Source organism: Myotis nattereri (genome assembly GCF_964212035.1).
Source record: "Myotis nattereri genome assembly, chromosome: 13".
NCBI lineage: Eukaryota > Metazoa > Chordata > Mammalia > Chiroptera > Vespertilionidae > Myotis > Myotis nattereri.
Genome location: NC_138088.1, coordinates 44,636,214 through 44,658,949, shown reverse-complemented (window position 1 = coordinate 44,658,949; position 22,736 = coordinate 44,636,214). Strand labels below are relative to the sequence as shown.

Genomic DNA, 22,736 nt, shown 5'->3' with positions numbered 1-22,736 from the left:
CTTCCTCTCTGAAATCAATAATTTTTTTTTTGAGAGAGAGAGAGAGAGAGAGAGAGAGAGAGAGAGAGAGAGAGAAAGAGAGAGAGAGAAAAAAAACAATTTAAAAAGAATAGAATAGCCAAGAACCTTGGGACAATTACAAAAGATGTGGCAAACACATAATGGGAATACCAGAAGGAGAAGAAAGGAAAAGAAGAACTATTTGAAGAAGTAATGACTGAAAATTTTCCAAAATTAATGACAGACACCAAACCACAGATTCAGGAGTCTCAGAGAACACCAAGCAAGATAAATGCTCCAAAATCTACATTTAGGCATATTATATTCAAGCCGCAGAAAATCAAGATAAAGAATATCAAGAAAGAAGCCAGAAAGAGGGGATAAAAAAACCTTACTTAGAGCAAAGAATTACATCAGACATCTCTTTAGAAACCATGTAAGCAAGAAAAGAGTGAAATATTTACTAGTAAGTGTTGAAAGTACAAAACAACAACCCATGAACCTAAAATTCTACATCAAACAAAATGAGCCTTTAAAATTAAAGGAGAAAAAGAATTTCTCAGACAAACAAATTGAAGGAGTTTGTCAACAAGAGACCTGACTTGCAAGATGTTAAAAGAAGTTCTTGAGAAAGAAAGAAAATTATATAGGTCATAAACTCTGGCCTACATAAAGAGTGTTAGAGAAGGAATAAATGAAGGTTAAAAATAAAATCTTTACTTTTCTTCTTCTAATTGTTAACAGTTAACAAACAGATAACAGTGTGTTCAAAATAATAATAGCAACCATGTATCCAGTGATTATAGCTGTAAATAAGTGAATGATATAGTGGATGGGAGGGAGGAACCGAGAATACTCTACTGTAAGGTACTTGTACTACCAATGAAGTGGCATAGTATTATTTGAAAGTGGACTTGGATTAGTTGTAAATGTATATTGCAAACTCTAGGGTAACCAGTAAAAAATTTTCCCAAAAGAAAAATTAATAATAGATATGCTAAGAGAAGAGAGAAACTGGAGTCAAACAGAAAGCTAAGACTTCGGAACTTTTGCCTAAAAATTTCAGGAAGAAGCCCAGCCAGCATGGCTCAGTGGTTGAGTGTCAACCTATGAACTAGGACAGTGATGGCAAACCTTTTGAGCTTGGCGTGTCAGCATTTTGAAAATCCCTAACTTAACTCTGGTGCCGTGTCACATATAGAAATTTTTTGATATTTGCAACCATAGTAAAACAAAGACTTATATTTTTGATATTTATTTTATATATTTAATGCCATTTAACAAAGAAAAATCAACCAAAAAAATGAGTTCACGTGTCACCTCTGATGCGCATGTCATAGGTTCGCCATCACTGAACTAGGAGGTCATGATTCGATTCCAGGTCAGGGCACAAGCCCAGGTTGTGGGCTCGATCCCCAGTATTGGACATGCAGGAGACAGCCAATCAATGATTCTCTATCATCACTGATGTTTCTATCCTTCTCTACCTCTCCCTTCCTCTCTGAAATCAATAAAAGTATATTAAAGATAAATAAATAAAATTTAAAAATTTCAGGAAGCCATTAAAAGATTTTAGGAAGAGTGACAAGATCAGATGTGTAGCTTATAAAGAACACCCTGGGCAATCATCCTATATAATAAAAGGCTAATATGCAAATTGTCCCCTCAGGGGTTTGATTGACCGCTCTCTGTGACGTACACTGACCACCAGATGATGGCATGGAACGAAGGAAGGCCCTGGCCGGCAGCCGGAAGGCTCTGATTGGCCCTGATCGCCAGCCAGGCCTAGGAACCCTACCTGTGCACAAATTTCATGTGCGCCGGGCCTCTAGTATGAGATAAAGACTCAGAGATAAAGACTCAGAGGAGCTGGAAGGGGACCCCAATAACCAGGCAAGAAGTGGGGCTCAAATGAACCCAAATGCACCAAACAGAGAGGAGGGCCCAAAAGGAGAGAACCTAAGTGATTGAGTATAGGAGGTATATTATGAGTCAGGGTTCAAGCAGAGAAGTAGAATCAATAGAAAATATATCTATATATATAAAAGCCTAAGCGACCAAACAACTGGTTGACCGGTTGCTATGACGCGCACTGATCACCAGGGGGCAGACGCTCAATGCAGGAGATGCCCCCTGGTGGTCAGTGCACTACCACAGTCAACCTCCCATGGTCAGCCAACCTCCCGCAGTCCCTCCCCCCTGGCCAGCCAACCTCCCATGGTCCCTCCCCCTGGCCAGCCCGAGGGACCCCACCAGTGCACAAATTCGTGCACTGGGCCTCTAGTATACATATAAAATCTCATACACAGGCAATCTACTTTGGACCCCCTTCCTGCTGCCCTCTTGCGGCAGGATGTCTGTCTATCCACCAATAAACTTTGTTTCTGCCAACAACAACAAAAATCACACACACACACACACACACACACAAATTGATTTAGTACAAGGAATTAGCTAATTGGCTTATGTAATTGTGGGAGTTGGCTAAGTAAGCCAGAGGCCAACAGAAGAGGCAGACAGGAAGGGCTGATCCTGGGGGAAAGGAAAGTAATGCAGGCCCAGCTGTCTCTGACTCCAGGGGGGCCTAGCCCTCTTTTAAAGGGATTCCATCTGATTAAGTCAGACCACCCAGGATACTCTCCCTTTAGGTTAACTCAAAACCAACCCATTATGGATTTTAGTTATATTTGCAAAATCCTTTCACCACAGTCCCTACATTAGTGTTCCACGGAATAACTGGGAGACGGTGTTTGGGAAGGGATTGGCTAGGAACGGCTGCTTCTCCCTCATAGCCCACTACAAACATATGAGGGGGGGGGGGAGGACTGCTAAGGAATTTTGTTTGGCCTAGTCAAGCTAACACATCACATATATTTAGAGTGATACCTGGGGTTTCTGATTTGGGCAATAATGTGCTGAGTCCAAGAATATAGAAAAATAGGCTTTCAGGAAAAAAAATAGTAAGTTTGATTTTCCAAATACTGAGTTTCAAGTGCCATAGGACTTTCTGACTGACTGCCACCTGTTTCTTTGCAAATACCATTCCCTGTCCAGAGTGCTATTCCTTTCCCTCTTCACTAAATAACCTCTACTCGTTTTTTTTTAACGAATAATTTTCAGATTTAACTTACATCTTCCACTATGAGGTCATCTGTCTTTTTTTCTTTAAAATAGCACCTTAACTCAGAATTTTCCATACATAGAAAATTACAAGTTCACATGCACAGCTTGTTCACATGCACAGCTCTGGGCTTTGCCCTCCAGGAACAGGCTAACTTGGCCTCCTGCAGGCTGGTTCAAAGACCAAAGGCATTTCACTCAGTCCCAACTGAACCAGGAGTGGGAGAGGTTGAAGAGTTCACTGACTCCAAACAAACCTACAAGTGGGCCTGGACAGCAAATCACACACTGATTGGCTTACAGAGCCCCACACTCGTACCCCTGAAATAGCCCAGCAGAGCAAACTGCTCAACACCCTCAACACACACACACACACACACTCACACACACTCACGCTTCTCAGGCATCTCTCACCAGCCTCAACCCAACATTGGAAAGTCCTCTGCCTTTTACAACAGAAGCTCTTCTACCATGAAGGGGTAATCATTTGCTAAATTATGCAAGAAACTTTGCCTTCATTACTGAGGTCAGGACAGTAACTGTCCAGTCCTCGTCTGATGTAAAAATAGGCAAAATAAAATCTAAATTCCATGTCTGGAACATCTTCCCCACATCGATGCCCTGTAGGGCACAGTTCCATGACTCCTTCCCGGCAAACTCGGCCCTTCTGTTCCACGCTCCCCTAGCATCCTGTTTTCACTGGCAGCATGTTGGGCTTTTGGAATTGTCACTTTCTTATTTACAGTTATTGTGTGAACTCTGACTTCCCTGATAGACTGTAAGGTTCATGCTGTATCTCTCATCTACCTCCTAAAGACACTAACTGCCTACTTGAAATGCATTCCAACTTATCCGTGCGTTCTCCCGGCATCAGTGATGTTACCTCTTTTAAATCTAAACTCAGAACTTGCCTTAGTTACCAAACAGCAGGTTTTTCTTTACCAAATTGTCTACCCTGTTTATACTGCATCCTATCTAGTCTCTAAGTTTTCTTCCAGTTACCCTCCCTCTTCCCAGAGCCACATCTAGTACTCCCTAGCGAGGTCACTATCATGTCCAGCGTGGCCCCACTAACGGAGAAATATGGTTCCACTACTGAGAACAAGGGGGGAGATGGAGGTCAAACAGTGATTGACAGATAACTCACTTTCCTTCTAGGGTTAGGGATGAATCCAAGACCTCAGTTTATAGAACAGGAAACTAATGCCTAGAAAGGCTCACATGACTGAGCCAGCGTCTGTGGCACTACACAGTCCTCCACTGACAACAAACAGATCCAGTCCTGTATATCCATTCGAAGATCTGACAATAGCTAGGGCCTTACTTTCCCTTGGTCACAGGCCTAGGATCATCTAGGTAGGTGTTCTATCCACTATAGGTTACGTGCTAAGGAGATAGATAGATAGGTAGGTAGGTAGATAGATAGATAGATAGATAGATAGATAGATAGATGATAGGAAGGAAATGAAATAATCTACTAAATCTCCAGAAGTAATGCTCATCCTGCCAGAGAGAGTTAATTTTCTCTAGCAACTAGTATCAGAGCTCAGAGAACAGACTTTCGACCCACCCCTCTGGGATATCCTCTTACAAGGGAAGGGAAGTACCCAAGATGTCCTTGTTTTTATCCCAGGTAGGAATAAAAACAAGACATTATGGCTGGTACTCACATCAGAGGAAGATCAAAGTGACCAAGGACTCAAGAAGGTCACACACAAAGACCGCTGAAATGGCAAGCGTTGGTGTCAAGTCTGCATAGGGCAAATTGGAGAATGATACTAAAAATTAAACAAGCAGGCCAAGGTATATGCTTATGTACACTTATGTGACTCCAGGGCAACAACTTAGAGAAGTCTGCCTTGGCTTTTTCACAAAAGAAGCAGAATAGAGATGGGTAGACTGTAGGAATGATGCTCTGAATTAACCACTCATCTTGCACCTCCTTAGTCAAGGTTATTAACTGAGTTTTCTCTCCAATGATCTGAAGCAGGTATACAGGTAGCAGATGTTTAAAAAAATACTTTAGTTGATTTCTTAAATAGCTAAAGACCATTCAGGGGAAGTCTGCCTTCGTTCCCATGATCTTTACCAGACTAGAAAACCTGCTGATAGGAAGAGGGGCAAAGTCCAAAAACCTAGATGAAACTATTAATACAGTCATGCTCCACTTAACGCCAGGAACACATTCTGAGAGATGCCTCATTAGGTGATGTTGCAGTTGTGTGAACACCGGAGTGCCTTACACAAACCTAGACAGTATAGCCCACTACACACCTAGGCCATATGGTATAGCCTATTGCTCCAAGGCCACAAACCTGTACAGCATGTTACCATACAAAACAACACAAATTTAAATCAAGTACAGGAGAAAATGATGAAAACAAGAGACACAGTAAACACGATATGTAGGAGGCTGCTGCCAGTGTAACTCAGAATAGTTTTGCAGCAAACTTTTTTATAAGTATAAAGAGTATACTCTGCCGAAACCGGTTTGGCTCAGTGGATAGAGCGTCGGCCTGCGGACTGAAAGGCCCCAGGTTCGATTCCGGTCAAGGGCATGTACCTTGGTTGTGGGCACATCCCCAGTAGGAGATGTGCAGGAGGCAGCTGATCGATGTTTCTCTCTCATCGATGTTTCTGACTATCTCTCTCCCTTCCTCTCTGTAAAAAATCAATAAAATATATATATAAAAAAAAGAGCCGAAACCGGTTTGGCTCAGTGGATAGAGCGTCGGCCTGTGGACTGAAGGGTCCCAGGTTCGATTCCGGTCAAGGGCGTGTACCTGGGTTGCGGGCACTTCCCCAGTGGGGGATGTGCAGGAGGCAGCTGATCGATGTTTCTCTCTCATCGATGTTTCTAACTCTCTATCTCTCTCCCTTCCTCTCTGTAAAAAAAAAAATCAATAAAATATATTAAAAAAAAGAGTATACTCTAAAATAACAATAAAAAGTATAGTACAGTAAATACAGAAACCATTAACATAGCCGCTTATTTTCTAGTATTATGTATTGTACATAATTGTATGTGCTATACTTTCATATGACTGGCAGCACAGTAGGTTTATTTAACCACCATTACCACAAACACATGAGTAATGTGCTATGTTGAAACAGCTATAAGGTCACTAGGCAGTAGGAGTTTTTCAGCTTCATCATAGTCTTATGGGGCCACCAACATATATGAACACATATCATTGTTGATTGATACTTATGTGGTGTGTTATGTGGTGCATGACTGTAATAGCTAAGCCCTATATAGCACTTCCTATGTGCCAGGCAATGTTCTATAAACTCGACATATAATAATTCATATAATCTCCAATTATAATTCATATAATCCTTACCTACCCAGCGAGGTTAGTAAGAGGCACGCAGGCATGTGCAGTCAAGGTGTACCACTCCCTCTCCCCCCCCCCACCCCCCACCCCCGCCCCGGCCCACACTGTATCAGCTCTTAAAAAGTTCTAGGTTTACATCACAAATATAGACCACTCTGTTCTGGACAATACAAAAACGTTTAAAAGAACTTACATAAGAGTCAGACAGAAATGGGTTCAAATCTCCTCTATATTGCTTAAAATAACCACTTTCCAGGGTTGTGTGAATGAAATGAAATATTGTGCGAAATAAGGATGTAATATCCAAGAGGGTACATTTTGTGCGCTGCTGTGTCTCCAGAGTCCAGCTCCCTGTGATGACGCTTTTCCTGTCCTCCCCATGGGGAGGAGGTGGGAGGTAGTACCTCCCAACTCACTCAGACTCCCTCTCGATCTTACTTGCCTAGAAGTACAGGCCCATTTGTTGCCTCCTTGGGGACTGCAAAAGTCGTACCTCCCGGTCTAATGCAACTTAGCAAAACCCGGCGAAACCAAAATGTCTTTGACCCGCGCTGTCAGCTCACTTCAGGGCTCAGGGCCAGTTCCTCGGCAGCTGTTACCTCCTCCGACAGGCGGCCTCCCACCACCTGGACTCCTCCATCCCAGGCTTTAACACTGGTGTGTGGAGAAGGGTGCACAACCCTCTACGCCCCCACCCCTCAGGCTGACAGATGAAGTTTGCTGGGGGCCATAAGGGAGAGGTCCAGGGGCAGACCCTGGCCACTCCTCTCGCCACGTGGCTGCAGCAGGTAGAAGCCCAGTCCGCGCTGCAGACCAGCTTGGTCAGAGTAGGGACAGAAATGCAAGCTCCCTCCCAGGACTTCTGGACTAAAGGTAGACTCGGCAGGCGGCTTGCTCCCAAGACCACTTACCTGGTCCCGGGAAGAATGCTGGCCTGGCCTGGAAGCCCCGTGAGACTCCTCCCGGGAACCTCCCCTCGCCCCGCCCCACGCCTCTCCTTTCCGACCAATCACAGGCCAGGCTGCCCGCCGGCCACGTGGGCGAGTGTTCACTATTCCTGAGTCTCCACCAGCCAGCTGCTGCCTCCCGCCGCCTGGCGGCCCGCCTGCGCAGTGGGCGGGAACCGTGGCGCGCTTGCGCACTTCAGGGAAAGCGGAGCTGGAACTCGCGCGTTCTATTGCTTTGCTCCGCCGTGGTGCGTGCGAGGGACGTCGGGGGCGGCGCCACAATAGTTGCCCCTGGTAACGGGGGTGGCAGAGGGAGGAGGAGGAGGAGGAGGAGGGACTCGGCAGGAGGATGGTGAGTGTGGGGGGCCTGGGCCCCTCCTAAGCCCGTCGGTCAGCCGCCCCCCCCACCCCCCGTCTCGGCCCCAGGCCCAGGGCGGGGCACTGCGCGTAAAGCAAAGTTGGGAATGGGATGGTGCTCAGCTTGCGGACTGAGTCTTGGATCGGTTTCGTGGGGCGGCGGGGAGCCCCGAGGGTGTGGGCCCTGGAGGGAGACCGGGCCTGTGGAGGAAGGCGGGACTTGCAGCGGTCTGAAGCTAGGGGAAGGGGCTGGAAGGGTGCGTGGATGTCCCCGTTCGGAGCCTGGGCTCCATCACGACTCTGGGGACTGGGAGGAGGGCGGAGCCTCGGAGCTGCGAGGAGCAGTCTCCGCACTCAGGCTTAGATCTTCCCAGGGAACTGGCTCCTCACGCCGCAAGCAAGTGGGGTCCGCCGGGGCCGGGCCAGAAGCGGGGAGCAGGGCCAGCGCTACTGCGGCTCAGGTCGCCCTAGCGGAACCGTGGGAGTTGGTAGCCTAGCGCTCCCTTTCCCCAGCGGTGCGGACGTCTGGGGGGAAGGATGTAAATCCCGGGACACAAAAGAGGTCCCGCTTGGGAGATGTGTCTGGTGGATTTTACGCTGCCTCGGTGTGTGTGTGTGTGTGTGTGTGTGTGTGTGTGTGTGTGTGTGTGTGTGGCGGGCATGCTTCTGCAGTCCTGAGTTATTTGCTGAGGGTTCTGCAAGGTCTGGTTATACGTGATGATCAATACTTAATCCATGCAGATGGAAGCAAATTTGCTGCCCAGTCCCTGGCATTTCCTTCAGAACCTGTTGCAACCTTCTTTTGCGTATGACCATACCAGAACCAAAGGGGCAATTTCAGCGTGGGGTCTCCAAACGAAAATGAATGGGAAATTAAAACTAGAGAGTGGGCATCAATTTGGGGCCATCCTTTTCTCCGTCAGACCTAATGAAATCTTGCCAAAACTGTAAATTATGACGTGTGACAGATTTGATTGACCGTTGACATTCTGCTCCTTGTTGATTTCTTTGAAGTTAACTGGAGGGTGTTAAAATGAAATTAAGTAGTTTTAGGAGCAAGCAAAGAAGAATTGATTTTGAAGCATTTAGAACAGGTTGGTTGGCTTTCCAACTGTAAAGAGCCAGCACTCAAATTTAGAGTCAGTTCCCTACCCCAACCCCAATCTCTTTTTGACTTTTAGAAATGTTGAACTACATATATATATATATATATATATATATATATATATATATATATATATAATGTCTTTATTGATTTGAGAGAGAGAGAGAGAAAGGGAGAGGGAGAGAGAGACGAAACCTGGGCATATCCCTGACCAGAATAGAGCCAGCCACCTCTCAATGCTCCACACTGGCCAGGGTGAACCATTTCTAATGATTTAGAAGTAAGAAATAAAGCTACTAGATGTCCACAAGGAAAAAATATGTACCTTTGGTCAGATTATCTAATGAGTAAATGTTGATAAGAAAAAAAAATCTCAATTGATTTTACTTTGTCAGACTGTTAAAGAAGTAGAATTATTTGCCAATCACAAATAATTGCCAATTATTTGTTGCCAATCACATTTCACGCTTGCTTCATTGCAGTTTTATTAACCTCGGGCTAAACAGATTTTTACATTTTCTTTTTATTAATCATTTATACATGAGTTGTCCATTTAAAGGCTAACTTTTCCTCAACAAATGAATATAAGCATAAATATTTACAGAAAATAACTAGAATTGAAATGAAAAAGGCATGCCAACCTAATAGAGAATGAGATGTCATCATAAATGAGAAATGTATGAGAGTAGCCTAACTTTTCCCCAGTTTGTTTGTCAATTAAATGAACTGTAATTTCATGATCGTTTAACTTATAATTACAGGCCACTGCTCATGTTTCCAGGTACAAAGTGACACTGCATACAACAAATCGACAGTGTATACAACATTGTTATATACAACTGTTCTGTTTAGTGATCAAGACATATTTGTTTTTCTTTTTCTTTTTTCTTAAAATGAGCAATAGGAAATTAGGACAAATTATTCTGGATTCTTTATCTGGTTTCCAAAATACATTTTTTTCCCTATCTCCCAAAGTGCAAGTTATTCTTAGAACTAAAAGTGGAACATGGAATTTAAACGGTCAGTGGTGTGACTAAGTGTGTCACATCTTGTATCCCATGGGCCCCCTTGGTAACTGTACAACTGAACAGGAAGTCCCAGGTTGTTGGGTTTAGGGTTGTGTTTTTTTTTAATATATCTTCAGCTATGACTAATACATACTTTTAATTTGGACAGTACTACAACAAAAACCCATTGGGCTTTCTCTGAACATTTAGGGTCAGCTATTTTACCCCAGTCTTATGATTCTACTATTACAGAAAACCGGAGAAGAACCAAGCAACACTTAGAGAGATGGAGTTACATTTATTATTATTATTATTACATGCAGGCCCAGAGAAAAATGTCTCTAGAATTCTAGGCAAAGTCACACAGGAAGTTTCCTGTATTTATACCATTTTACCCTCTTTGTCTCCCAAATACGGGGTTTTCCAATCCCCTTTGCAAGTTCTTAAAGAGCCCCTATGTGCTGAGGCTCTGAGACCTCAACCAAAGGCTTGGCCTGGTGCCAGCACTGATAACTTCGTCTGGGGAAGGTTTAATAGCCTCTCTGAAATGGGAGTAGTCTTATTTTCCTTATTATTTAAGCAAGCATTTACAGAAGCCAAAATGCAGGGTTAAAATTTCAAACAGCAGTTTTTATATAAGATGGATGCTTCGCTACGTCCTTGGAGAAATACTAAGATGGCAGTAATTTTAGGGCATAACTAATTATTGTTATTTAATAATGACTCCTTCATTCAGGAATTATTTATGGACTACTTTCTACATGTATGAACCTAGTGATAGTTATCAGGGTATTAAACATTTGAAGATGGTTGCCAAGATTGTTTTCTGGTCAGACATGATCATTGAAAAGTAAAAAGAATAATAATAAACACAACAATAGTTTTGAGAGCTTAATATGCACCTGTGCTTTACACGCATTACCTGATTCATCGTCCTAACATTTTTCTTTTTTTAAAAAAAATGTTTCTGTTGATTTGAGGGAGAGAAAAAACCATCTATGTGAGAGAGAAACATCTATCCGTTGCCTCCTACAAGTACCCACCCCAGGATCAAACCTGCAACCTGGGTATGTGCCCTGAGTGGGAATCAAACAGGCAAACTTTTGGTGCACAGGATGATGCTCAACCAACTGAGCCACACTGGCTAGGGCTCTAATATTTTTCTTAAGATATAAGTATTGTCCCCATTTTCTAGATCTAACAGTGCCTGGAGTTACATATATAGGGAAATTGAATACAAATCTATGAAACTCTAAAACCCATAATGTTCTTGTCATTAGTATTCTGATGAGGTGGGAACCCACAATCTTTTGGAGAAGATGGCCATATTTTGTTCCTCAAGAAACATGGTGTGTGTTTAGTAGAGAGATGAGGAGAAAGAAGACAAAATTTGGGTGAAGTTCTCCCTATTAAAGCTATAGGAATTCCTGAAAATTAATAAGGCCTTACTAGGCAGCACCAATTTTTTTGTTAGATTAAAGAGGTAAAAATAAATTGAAGTCAGTTCTATTTAAGCTAGTTATGGGGAATGCATGCATGTGACAGTTGCCTTACGACTTTGAACATTTAAATGTTAGCTGCTCCTCAGAGCCACATATATTTTCCATATACCATTACCTTCCTTTCCCCCCTCCACTACACCAGTTTCTTTAAATGACCTAGTTTGTATCATTTTAGGTCAGTGCTGCCATGCCTCTGCCAGTAGTTGAGTTTAAGTTGATTTTGAGGCAGGTAAAATGTAGCACATCTATTCATGATTTGCCTATAAAACAGTTTGTTTAAACATTTTATGGGTGAGTCAGACCACTTTTGTCCACTAGGGTCCATATGACTTGTATACTAGTATATGCATGGTGATAACACAATCCACAGTTAACTAAAGTTCTTGTTTCTTAAATTGCCTTTGTTTAATGGCATAGAACACAAGTCCTGTATAGAGATCATGTCTATTTTATTCACTACTGTACTTGGGCACATTATGAAAATTTAATGATGAATGAATGAATGAATATTTTTTTTTTTTTTTTTAAATATATTTTATTGATTTCTCACAGAGAGGAAGGGAGAGAGATAGAGAGTTATAAACATTGATGAGAGAGAAACATTGATCAGCTGCCTCCTGCACATCTCCCACTGGGGATGTGCCTGCAACTCAGGTACATGCCCCTGACCGGAATCGAACCCGGGACCCTTCAGTCCGCAAGCCGATGCTCTATCCACTGAGCCAAACCGGTTTCGGCAAATATTTTGACAAAAAAATACACCTTCAAAATTCATTCCCTTGGATTTACGCTGCAAAACTTAGCTCCATAATAAAATTAACTTCTAATGTCTGCTTTCTTTCATTTCACATTTAAAATAAAGTATGGACATATATAGATAGAAACATAGAATAGACTTATTCTGTTCTCTTTCCTCCAGCTTACTTTGTACCTTTCAGGCAGAATCCTGATATCTATAAATATCCTCTTCCCTATTTAGCAAACCCTGGTAATCCTGTGATCCCCTGTCCTCAGTAGTTGGGTTAATATGATGCTGTATTGTATTCGCATTTGTATCGCCTAAGACCATGCTTGAAATGCCATTTATTATTTTGCTGGAAGAAAATATTAGCTAAACTTTCCATTTCTCTGTCATTTCACTTAAAGGTGAAACATGTAAAGCCATTGTTTCCTGCTGAGGAAAATTGCCCATTAGAAATGTAGATGCCTTGTTTTTTATACCATTAGGTTAATAAAGTTTAGCTATAGTTAGAATGCTTTCTTTTTCATCTGTGCTTTGCTTCTTTTAAGATGAATAGAAATTATATTTTTCTTTTAATCAATTTCAAATAGAATGAGTGCATAAAAAATCTCAGCCTGCAGAATGCAGTATTTTTATTTACTCATTTTTCAAAAGAGACACGCGAGGAAACACCTAAAACAATCATTTTGAACCTTCAAAATATTTTATAGAAAACGGACCTTCTTTCATGATTTCTACACTAGTAGATAATACGCGAGAAGAACTGTACCTGTACTGTTTAATGTTCTAATGGGATAAATTCCAGTTGTTTTATAATTTTATTGGAAAGGTAATGAGGACATCTAACCAGGAACTCAGGAGTAGTACAATGTGTTTCCCCTGTTCTTAGCTTTGTTATACCACCAGTCCCCTGAGGATCCCAGAATTCTAATTTTAACTGTTCTGAAAGAGGGTATTATAAATGAGTGAGTGCAATGTGGCTAACAGAAGCCAGGGAGAATTCTCATAAATATAATTTCAAAAAGGAATGGTGTCAAAGTATTCAAGGCCAGAGGAGTTGAAAACTAAAGAAGTGTCTTGCCTATCTTTTGTTGGTTAGTTTCAAATCTATTCAGCTTCTCTTTCCCAGATCTTTTGGTATAGAATTTGTCTTTCTGTCTCTAACCAAACCTTCCATTTTACTGCTGGAAAAATTTGAGGCATAGAGATGGTCCTTAGCAAGTCAGTGCAAATACAGTACTAGAGGTAGTAAACAAATAGTCTCTCAAGAGAAAGGAATTCTTAATAATTATGCATATTTGCATATCATTGTCCAAAGACTCAGTTGTTGAGAATTATTTCACAGAATTATTATTTGATCTTAGTGAACAGACTGGTTTGAATAATTGCCTGGTGCAATGCAGATAAAAAAAATATAACCATTTTATATAATTCTAAGATTGAGTTTGAAGGGATTTCTGCTTGAGCTGGGAGATTAAATTAAATGCCCTTTAAAATCTGGTATTCTTTGATTCTTGTTGTAACCATGCCTTATTGGAACAAGATTGTCATCTGCAGGACAAAGCAAGTAACTATCTTACAAGATTTTTCTTATGTTCTTGGATAAAAAGCAACATGATTTACTTCCACCCATAAAAATCCTATCTTTCTATATAAAACCCTAAAATGCAAATTGACCAAATGGCAGACCGACGTCCAAATGGTGGACTGATCGGTCACTATGATGCGCACTGACCACCAGGGGGCAGATGCTCAATGTAGGAGCTGCCCCCAGCCTGCAGGGCGGTGGGGGGAAGGGGGCGGTGAGTAAGTGGCGCCAGGCCAAGGTGGGTGCAAGCGGGGACCCTGATCGCCCTGCCAGTTGCCCCACAGATAGACCCTGATCGCAGGCCAGGCCTAGGGGCCCTAACCGTGCATGAATTTCGTGCACCGGGCCTCTAGTATAATAAAAGCGTAATATGCAAATTGACTCAACAGCAGAATGACCGATTGCTATGATGCACACTGACCACCAGGGGGCAGATGCTCAACACAGGAGCTGCCCCCTGGTGGTCAGTGTGCTAGCACAGGGAGAGCGCTGCTCAGCCAGAAGCTGGGCTCACGGATGGTGAGCACAGCGGCAGTAACGGGAGCCTCTCCCACCTCTGCTGCAGGCAGGCAGTAAGGAGCGAGGGGTCCTGGACTGCAAGAGAGATGTCTGACTGCCAGTTTAGGCCCGATCCCTAGAGGGTTGTTCAAGCGCTTAATCTCAATTTTGCGTAAATTGAAAAGTGTAAGCCAGCAGGTGGACATCCCCCAAGGGGTCCTGGACTTCAAGAGGGCGTGGGCTGGTCTGAGGGACCCCCCTCTCCCAGTGAACGAATCTTGTGAACCGGGCCTCTAGTCAATAATAATAAAACAAGAAACAGAAATATTAGTTTACTAGTCAAAAATATCATGGTTAAATTTTGATTTTTTTTTTATGAATGACTTTAAAATTTCCTTACTTCCCTGTTATATCAAACTAGAGGCCCAGTGCATGAAATTTGTGCACTAGTAGGGTCCCTAGCAGCTGCTGGCTGCCTGCCGGGTACTCCCTCCATTCCCCCAGTCTGCCCTGCCCCCTGGTTGAACTCCCAGACAACCCCCGGTCGAGAGGACAATTTGCATACTATGCTTTTATTATATAGGAGGATTCTTCATCTGAGCCCTGGCTGGTGTGGCTCAGTTGATTGAGTATTGTCCCGTGCACTGAGAAGTCGCTGGTTCAATTCCTGGTCAGGGCACATGCCCAGGAGGCAGCCGATCCATGTTTCTCTCTCTCTTTTTAATTCTTCATCTGAAAAAAAACAGATAATCCACACTGTGCACCTGTCCTGTAAGGGTCTTATGAAAGTTAGATGATGATAAATTATCTTGAATGATGAATTATTTTTCTTCAAATTTTATTTGTTGATTTTTTTAGAGATTTTTGTATGTGCCCTGACCAAATTGTTGTTCCACTGATTTATGCATTGCTTCTTGTATATGCCTTGACCGGGATTGAACCCACAACCTTGACATATCAGGACAATGCTCTAACCATCTGAGCTACTGGGCCAGAGCTAAATGATGAAGTCTTAAACGTGAACTGAAAGTCTTAAACAGAGAGCCCAAATAAAATTTTATATAACTTTTTTGCATTTCTTTGTATAGCACCTTTAACTTACATTAACTTGGGTGTATAATTCTGTTTACTTACACAGCTGTTATCTAGTATCTATCTAGTAAGTGCCAGGCATGTGGGAAACAGAAACTCTAGTCCTTACCCGCAAGAAACTTCACTCTACTAAAGGAGAAAAATACAAAAGTCAGTTACCTATAGTCTGATATGCTGAGTGCTATCCTCTAAATTTATATAAAGGGCTTTAGGAGATTTGGGATGACTACTAAGCTGGATTAATAGAAGGAGCAGGAATAAACCATGCTATTTATTAAGTTGTTGAATTTACTAACCAACTTCTGCCAAAACTTAGAAGGGGAAAGCAAATGAAACAAATGTCATCCAAGTGGGAAAGAATAATAATTAAGCTCTCCACAACCAAGAACTTTTTTCAAGGAGAAGGTACTCTGATGTTCAATAATATCAGAGTTAGTGCCCCAAAAGTAATCTTTTTTATGGTTGTTCAAGGGCTTACTCTCAATTTTGCGTAAATTGAAAAGTGCACCAGACCAGGAGGTGAGACTCCTTCTCCTGGGTTTGGATAATGCTGGCAAGACTACCCTTCTGAAGCAACTTGCATCTGAGGACATCAGCCACATCACACCTACACAGGTGAGCACTGCGTTGGCCCCAGATATTTGTGGGACACACGGAAGATGATAGCAGTATGAAAGACAAAATGGGAAATATCGTTTTGTCCATTTCTAAGTTTTGTTACTGAGAGAAGTACATACTGTATAAAATAATCTTAAGGTTTCAAAAATATATCGAGATTCCATTCATATGAGATACTTAGTCAAATACATAGAGACAGAAAGTAGAATAATAGTTACCAGAGGCTGGAAAGAGAGGAGGAAATTGGGAATTATTGTTTAATGGGCACAGAGAGTCAGTGTTGCAAGATGAAGAAAGTTCTGTGGACGGATGGTGGTGATGGTCGCACAACAATGCAAATGTACTTAATGCCATTCAACTGTACACTTAAAAATGGAATGGTACATTTTCTTTTATGTATATTTTATAATCTATAATAATAAAAGCATGATATGCTAATTAGACCAGACACTCTTCCAGACGTCCTTCTTGACAAAGCCGGAGCTGCGAGGGAAGCCCAGGTCCTGAGTGCCTGCCGACGGCCAGAGGGAAGCCCAGGTCCGGGTACCAGAGAGAAGCCAGTGCTGGCAGCCGGGGGAAGGAAGGCCTACTCTTGCACGAATTTCGTGCATCAGGCCTCTAGTTTGTAAATAAATAATATAAATATATATGTATACATATATCAGGACAAATCAAGTCCCTCAGATCTAAGTGATTCCTTTAAAAAATAGCTTTATCTTCTCTGATTATGAAATTAATTCATATAGAAAATACAGAGGAAGTATAAAGAAGAGAGTACTGTGAGAAAACCCACTGTTAATATTTTAGTGTGTATTTTCAGACTTAATGAACACAAATATATATCAATTTTTTTAAATTAGCTATATTTTTAATCCAGTCTCATCACCCCTCTTTCCTGCGGCTTAGCAAGTAAAGCACAAAGGATAAGACCGTGGTGGTGCTCACTGTGGGGCAGCTGAAAGACAGGTCCTGGTTGGAGGAACTCCAGTTCGCGTCTTTAGACCTCCTTTCCTGTTGGAAATTCCGAGAGAGCTCGACCTTTGGCCAAGCCTTTGGGTTTCCTAACTAGGAACAGCCCTATTAGTCTCAGCCACTTTAAAGTGCTTGAGCATTAACATTCAGCAAAACCGGGTTTATTTAGCATTTTCTGTCGCCATACTATATACTAAGAGCTTGGTGTCAGGTTTGAATAGCTGTGCTGGTGTGTGTATTTCACAGCCTATGAATATTACTGATTCAAAACACTTTGCAGAAAAGTCATTTCAACTCTTACCAAATGAGCAATTTTACAGCTTCTGACAAATTTAATGTGTAGTCGAAGAAGGAGCATATTACAGTAGTATAGCCTAGAAAGGCTGAAAACATTAGTGTGTGAGGATTTCAGCCAGAAAAAGAAGTGCTAGATTTTGGGGTGGTTTTTTGTGGGGGGGGCTTGTTTGTTTGATTTGTGATAGGCTGTATTTCTCAAGAACATGCTGCGACCATGGAAATGAACTCAAAGTATGGACCCAAAGTTCCAATTCTAACTTTCAGGCTTTGTTTGATGTGTTGTAGATGACTCTTATTCTACAGGGTAGGGCAAAAGTAGGTTTACAGTTGTTTGTATGGAAAATAATACAATAATTAATAACACAAGAATAAACTCTATTTCGTGTACTAACAACTGTAAACCTACTTTTGCCACATCATGTATTAGTCAAGTTTTCATATTCTTTAAAAACAAACTTTTATTGTATTTTTGTTTTTATATTTAAAAAAGTAATAGATGCTCATTATAGTAAATTTAGAAAGTATACATAAAGAAAATGTAGAAACTAAAAATCACCTATAATGTCCATTCATACATAACCACTGTTAACACTTAGTGATATATGCATTCAGTTTTTTTTCTATGCATATATATGATGGGTATATTTAAAATAAATAAAAAAGGCTTACAGAGAATAGGCTGTTTTGTATCATCTTTTTCACTCAATACTGTATGTAACATCTTTCTATGTTGTTATAAATATGAACATAATATACATCTCATTATTTCCTTAGAATAATTTCTTAGTAGATTTGTTAGGTCTGATGACAATAGAATTTTAAGACAGTTGATACATATGGTTGAATTCCAGGATTTACTTTATTTATTTCCTGCTTCATTTTAGAAGGATTTTATGTTACTGGATTTGACATGTAATATTGTAATTATGTATACAATTTCTAAGCTCACAAAAGTGGTTTTGTCAATGAGTCAGAATGAAGCAGCCTGTTACAATAATCTTAAGTCACATCCCTTTAGAGCTCTTAAACTTCATATTTATTCAGTCATTGGCATTTTAGAGGAGCTGCAATCAGCATCATCCCCCGTTATTCTCTAGTGATTATTGATCCTCAGGAGAAATTGGGTGGCAGTGTTCCTGTACCATTGCACTGTGCCTGTCTTTCTGGGCTAGGCAGTAGTGTTGGTAAGCTGCCAGATGAGGCAAATGTTTATGGAGGCATCCCCAGATGCGCTTAACTCCAGTTATTCTGGATGAAATATCATTTCTGGGGTAGCACACTGTCGATTGGATTTTTCAGAGCCTGATTTCACTAAATCATTTTTGCAAGAAGATATTTTTTTTATTCTTGCTCATGAAATGCCTTCTCTCCAAACCCCAAAGTCCTTGTTAATTTGTTTCTCTGCACACTACCTCCCAGCTCACAATTCTGCCTGCCTCTGATTTGCTCACCTTCCCCAAAGTTGTACCTTGAGTACCTGTCCTGAAAATGAATGCTCTCTTTTCAGGTTCATTAGAGATACCTAATAAAGAACACGGGTTTTTTTGTGTGTGTTTTTTAAAATATATTTTATTGATTCTTTACAGAGAGGAAGGGAGAGGGATAGAGAGCCAGAAACATCAATCAGCTGCCTCCTGCACGCCCCCCAACGGGGATGTGCCCGCAACCAAGGTACATGCCCCTGACCGGAATCGAACCCGGGACCCTTGAGTCCACAGGCCAATGCTCTATCCACTGAGCCAAACCGGTTCTGGCAAGAACAGTTTTAAATACCTGCTTGTTTGTTTGTTTTCATCACTACCTAAAATTGAGAGCTCTACTTAGTTTAAACATGCTGTTCTAGCAGGCCCTACCTTTCTCATAATCCAGGTATTAACCAGCCTTCCCCATAGTTTCTGAGTTCAGCTCCTTCCTTTTCCTGAGTAATCCATATGAGAAAATTTCTTTAATTTTGAACTACTCCTAAAGAATGCAATCTTCCAGATTTTAGCTTTTGTCTTTTTAAATGTAGCATTTTTCCTGTTCTGTTGAGTTGTCAGATTCAGCTTCAGAGGGTTTTAGTTAGTTAAAAGTAATGTCCTGTTAAATGTTACCATCCTGAGGACTCCTCAGGGGTGTGGCCTGTGTTATCAGAGCTACTGTCATACCAAGTTCTCCTCAGTGGTTGTGTGTGTGTACTCATGATAGGAAGCACATATGTTAGCCATGACATTAATAACACTGACTCCACAACCTGAATGAAGTAAGCATGTATAAATACATTTCTTCGTTCCCTACCGTAGCAAACTGTTTTCAGTATTATCAGTGTCACATCTGGCAGAGTACCTCAGAATTAGCAAATAACATAGCTGTCCAATGTAACTTTGTCAGAATTACGATCTCAAAGCTTAAAAAAACTTGTTTTTACCTTTCTTTGTTGCAGGGTTTTAACATCAAAAGTGTACAATCACAAGGTTTTAAACTGAATGTATGGGACATTGGTGGACAAAGGAAAATCAGACCATACTGGAGGAATTATTTTGAAAACACTGATATTCTTGTAAGTACTCTTTCTGATGTGTTAATTCATAGTCTTTTCTGCTGGGTTAGGAACATTAACTCTATAAGGTTCTGTCTTGCCAATAATTCCATTGCCATAACATTAATCACTAAATTTAGGGCTAGCAGAAGGCTCCAAACTGTAAGAGCGAAACATCTTTGTATAACTTGTATAAGATGTTTTGCTGTCGCTCAGTAACAATGTTATACCCAGACCCACCTTGGCAAATAAAGTGTTTATTTATTACCATAGTGATTCGAACAGCAGTAGGGAAGTCAGAAGATTGTGCCGTTAACTCTATCATCCAAGGATACCAACAAATCAAGTGTGTCCCAAACTGAGCAATCAAGATAGTGAGAGCCCTGGAAACAGTGATGTGTCAGGAATGGTTGAAAGGCCTGACAATGTCCTTCCTGGAAGAGAAAACACTTGGCACTGTCTTCAGTTACTTTAAAAACTACCTTCAATCAAACATTAGCCTCATTGTGAATATTTCTAAAGGCCCGGACAAGGAGCAGTTTGGCGAGTATTCGATGGTAGAGTTTAACTCAGAATAAGGAAGACGTTTCCTATAGTTATAACTGCCCAGAATCAAAGAAGCTGCCTCAGGCATTGGGAATTCCCTGGCTCAGGTGCCTTTGTTCAGGCAGAGGCTGGGATGTTAGTTCCCAGCTCTCCGTCACATTCTCTAGGACTACTGTGTGTCTCCTGGATTAAGGTACTTGGAGAGAAATACTCAAGTTAGAGCAGTTCATAATGACATGAATGGCTCTAAGGTTCCGTACAGAGGTCTCAGAAACTCTCCGGCCCTGCCCTAACTGGTTTGGCTCACTGGATAGAGCGTTGGCCTGGGGACTGAAGGGTCCCGGGTTCGATTCCAGTCAAGGACATGTACCTTGGTTGTGGGCACATCCCCAGTGGGGGGTATGCAGGAGGCAGCTGATCGATGTATCTCTCTCATCGATATTTCTAACTCTCTATCCTTGTCCTTTCCTCTCTGTAAAAAATCAATAAAATATATTAAAAAAAAAAAAAAAAGAAAGAAAGAAACTTTCCGGCCCTAAGGTCAGGGAATTTTAAATCATAAGCTCTAACACTTTGAGGGTCGACTGCAAGGTAGTGATAATCTGACTCTGGATCCCACACTTCCCATTTGCTTAGAGTGCCTGGGAAGTATAGAACTAGCCAGCAAAATCAGCTTGCAGCAACCCTGCAATTGCTTTCACCAGCTACATTACATTGCCAGCACCAGACACTATTTTGGATTCAGTGTCAACATTCCATTATTTCCCAGTGCCATTTGGGATCAAACAACTTTTGGGGAGCAGGTGGGTCCCCAGGGTTAAATTCTAAGGCCTGGTGACTCTTAGTTCTGTCTGATAGTTTTGTAGCAGCTTGCTGTGGCAGTGGTTGATGGATTATATTTGTATTTAATAGTTTTCCATTATTGGTTAAAAAGACCTATTACACTAGACTCCACAACAGTATTGAGGCTTGACACATTTAGTTGCCTGGTTAACACTTTTCAATTATCTCTAGAGTGCCATAATAAATTTTTGCTTTAGAGTGGGTGTCGACAAACTGATCCAGTCTGCCTCCTGCTCTACTATAGCCTATGAGCTAAGAATAGTTTTTATACAGTATTTTTAAATCGTTGAAAATTTTTCAAAAGAAGAATAAGATTTCCTCACATGAAAACGAAGTGAAATTCCATTTTCCGTGTCCAGAAAGTTCTGTTGTGACGCAGCCACGTCCACTTGTTTGCATACAGGGTGGGCAAAACTAGGTTTATAATTGTGAATATGTGAAACACAGTTTATTCCTTTATTATTATTTACAAATTATTGTATTTATTTGATTACAACTGTAAACCTACTTTTGCACACCCTGTATTTTCTATGATAGCTTTCATACTATAACAGCAAAATCCAATAGTTGTGAAAAAGATTGTGTGGGCCACAAAACCAAAATTATTTACTACCTGACCCCTTACAGAAAAAGATTTCTTTAGATCATTAAGTGGTTCTCTAGGGGTTTGAAAGGGTCAGGGCAACTCCTAAAAGTGCCAAAGATATTCTCAGGGAAGATGACACTGAGAGCATTTTACTTCAGCTTTATTAATTGTGGGGTGGTGACTAGTCAATAGAACCTAAAGTATGATAGAAAGGAGGGGAGAGGCTGTCTTCCATTTCTTTTAGGCCAGGAAATAGCAGCCTTTTGATAGATAAAAATGCATCTTTTTTTTTCAAGGTGTGTTCATATTATTACTAAACTCTTATTTACTTATTGTTAACAGTTTTGTGTTTAAATGCAACATAATTTAAATAAAGCAACTGTGTCATCATTTCCATAACCAATGTGTAGGACTTAAGTGAGATCTCAAACAACTGTCTCATGTATTATTTCCGTAATGCCACTCACACCCGAGTCACCTGGGTATCGATACTGCTGCAGCACACATAATTGAAAACCACAAGTTACCCAGAAACCTTATTTGTTGTTTTCAACCTCCTTTTAGACTTTTGCTCAAGCCATCAATAAAAAGCCACACATTTTAGTATCATCTCTTCTTGGCTCCCTACCCCTCTAGTGGAGAAATACTTAGGAGCAATAAAATGACCAAAAGGTGGCAGCAGGACCAGAAGCAAAAGGAGAAACAAAGAACCCTCCATTCACATGCTGGATAGTCAGTCTGGATAGTCCAGAGTAGGCTGTACTTCCATCAGAAAAACAAACAAAAACCTCTTTAGTCTTCCTTCCACAACCAAATAGTCATTTCAAAGCAGTTGCCAAGGAAGATGTAAATTGGCTTTGCTTAAAGCATCATTCTGAGTGCCGTGCATAACTATATTTTAGAATAGATTTATGAAACTTGATTTTTGAGGTTCCATAATGTTTTAAGGTCAGAAGCATTATAAATGTTGTAACTTTATCCAATACTTTCTGAGTATTTTTATTGATTATTAATTAATTTTTGGATTAAAAATTTTTACAACTAGATTAACAGATATATA

At 41.1% G+C, this 22,736-nt stretch overlaps 1 protein-coding gene across 1 annotated transcript in view; it reads left to right on the top strand.

Moving 5' to 3' along the window:
* Positions 1 to 7,598: 7,598 nt before the first annotated feature.
* ARL3 (ARF like GTPase 3) overlaps positions 7,599 to 22,736 on the top strand; it is a 30,085-nt gene continuing 14,947 nt past the window's right edge. Inside the window, exons 1-3 of the mRNA XM_081104693.1 lie at positions 7,599 to 7,757; positions 15,768 to 15,911; positions 19,606 to 19,722. Coding sequence (XP_080960819.1) covers positions 7,755 to 7,757; positions 15,768 to 15,911; positions 19,606 to 19,722 — 264 coding nt within the window. The 5' untranslated portion in view covers positions 7,599 to 7,754. The remainder of the gene's footprint in view (positions 7,758 to 15,767; positions 15,912 to 19,605; positions 19,723 to 22,736) is intronic.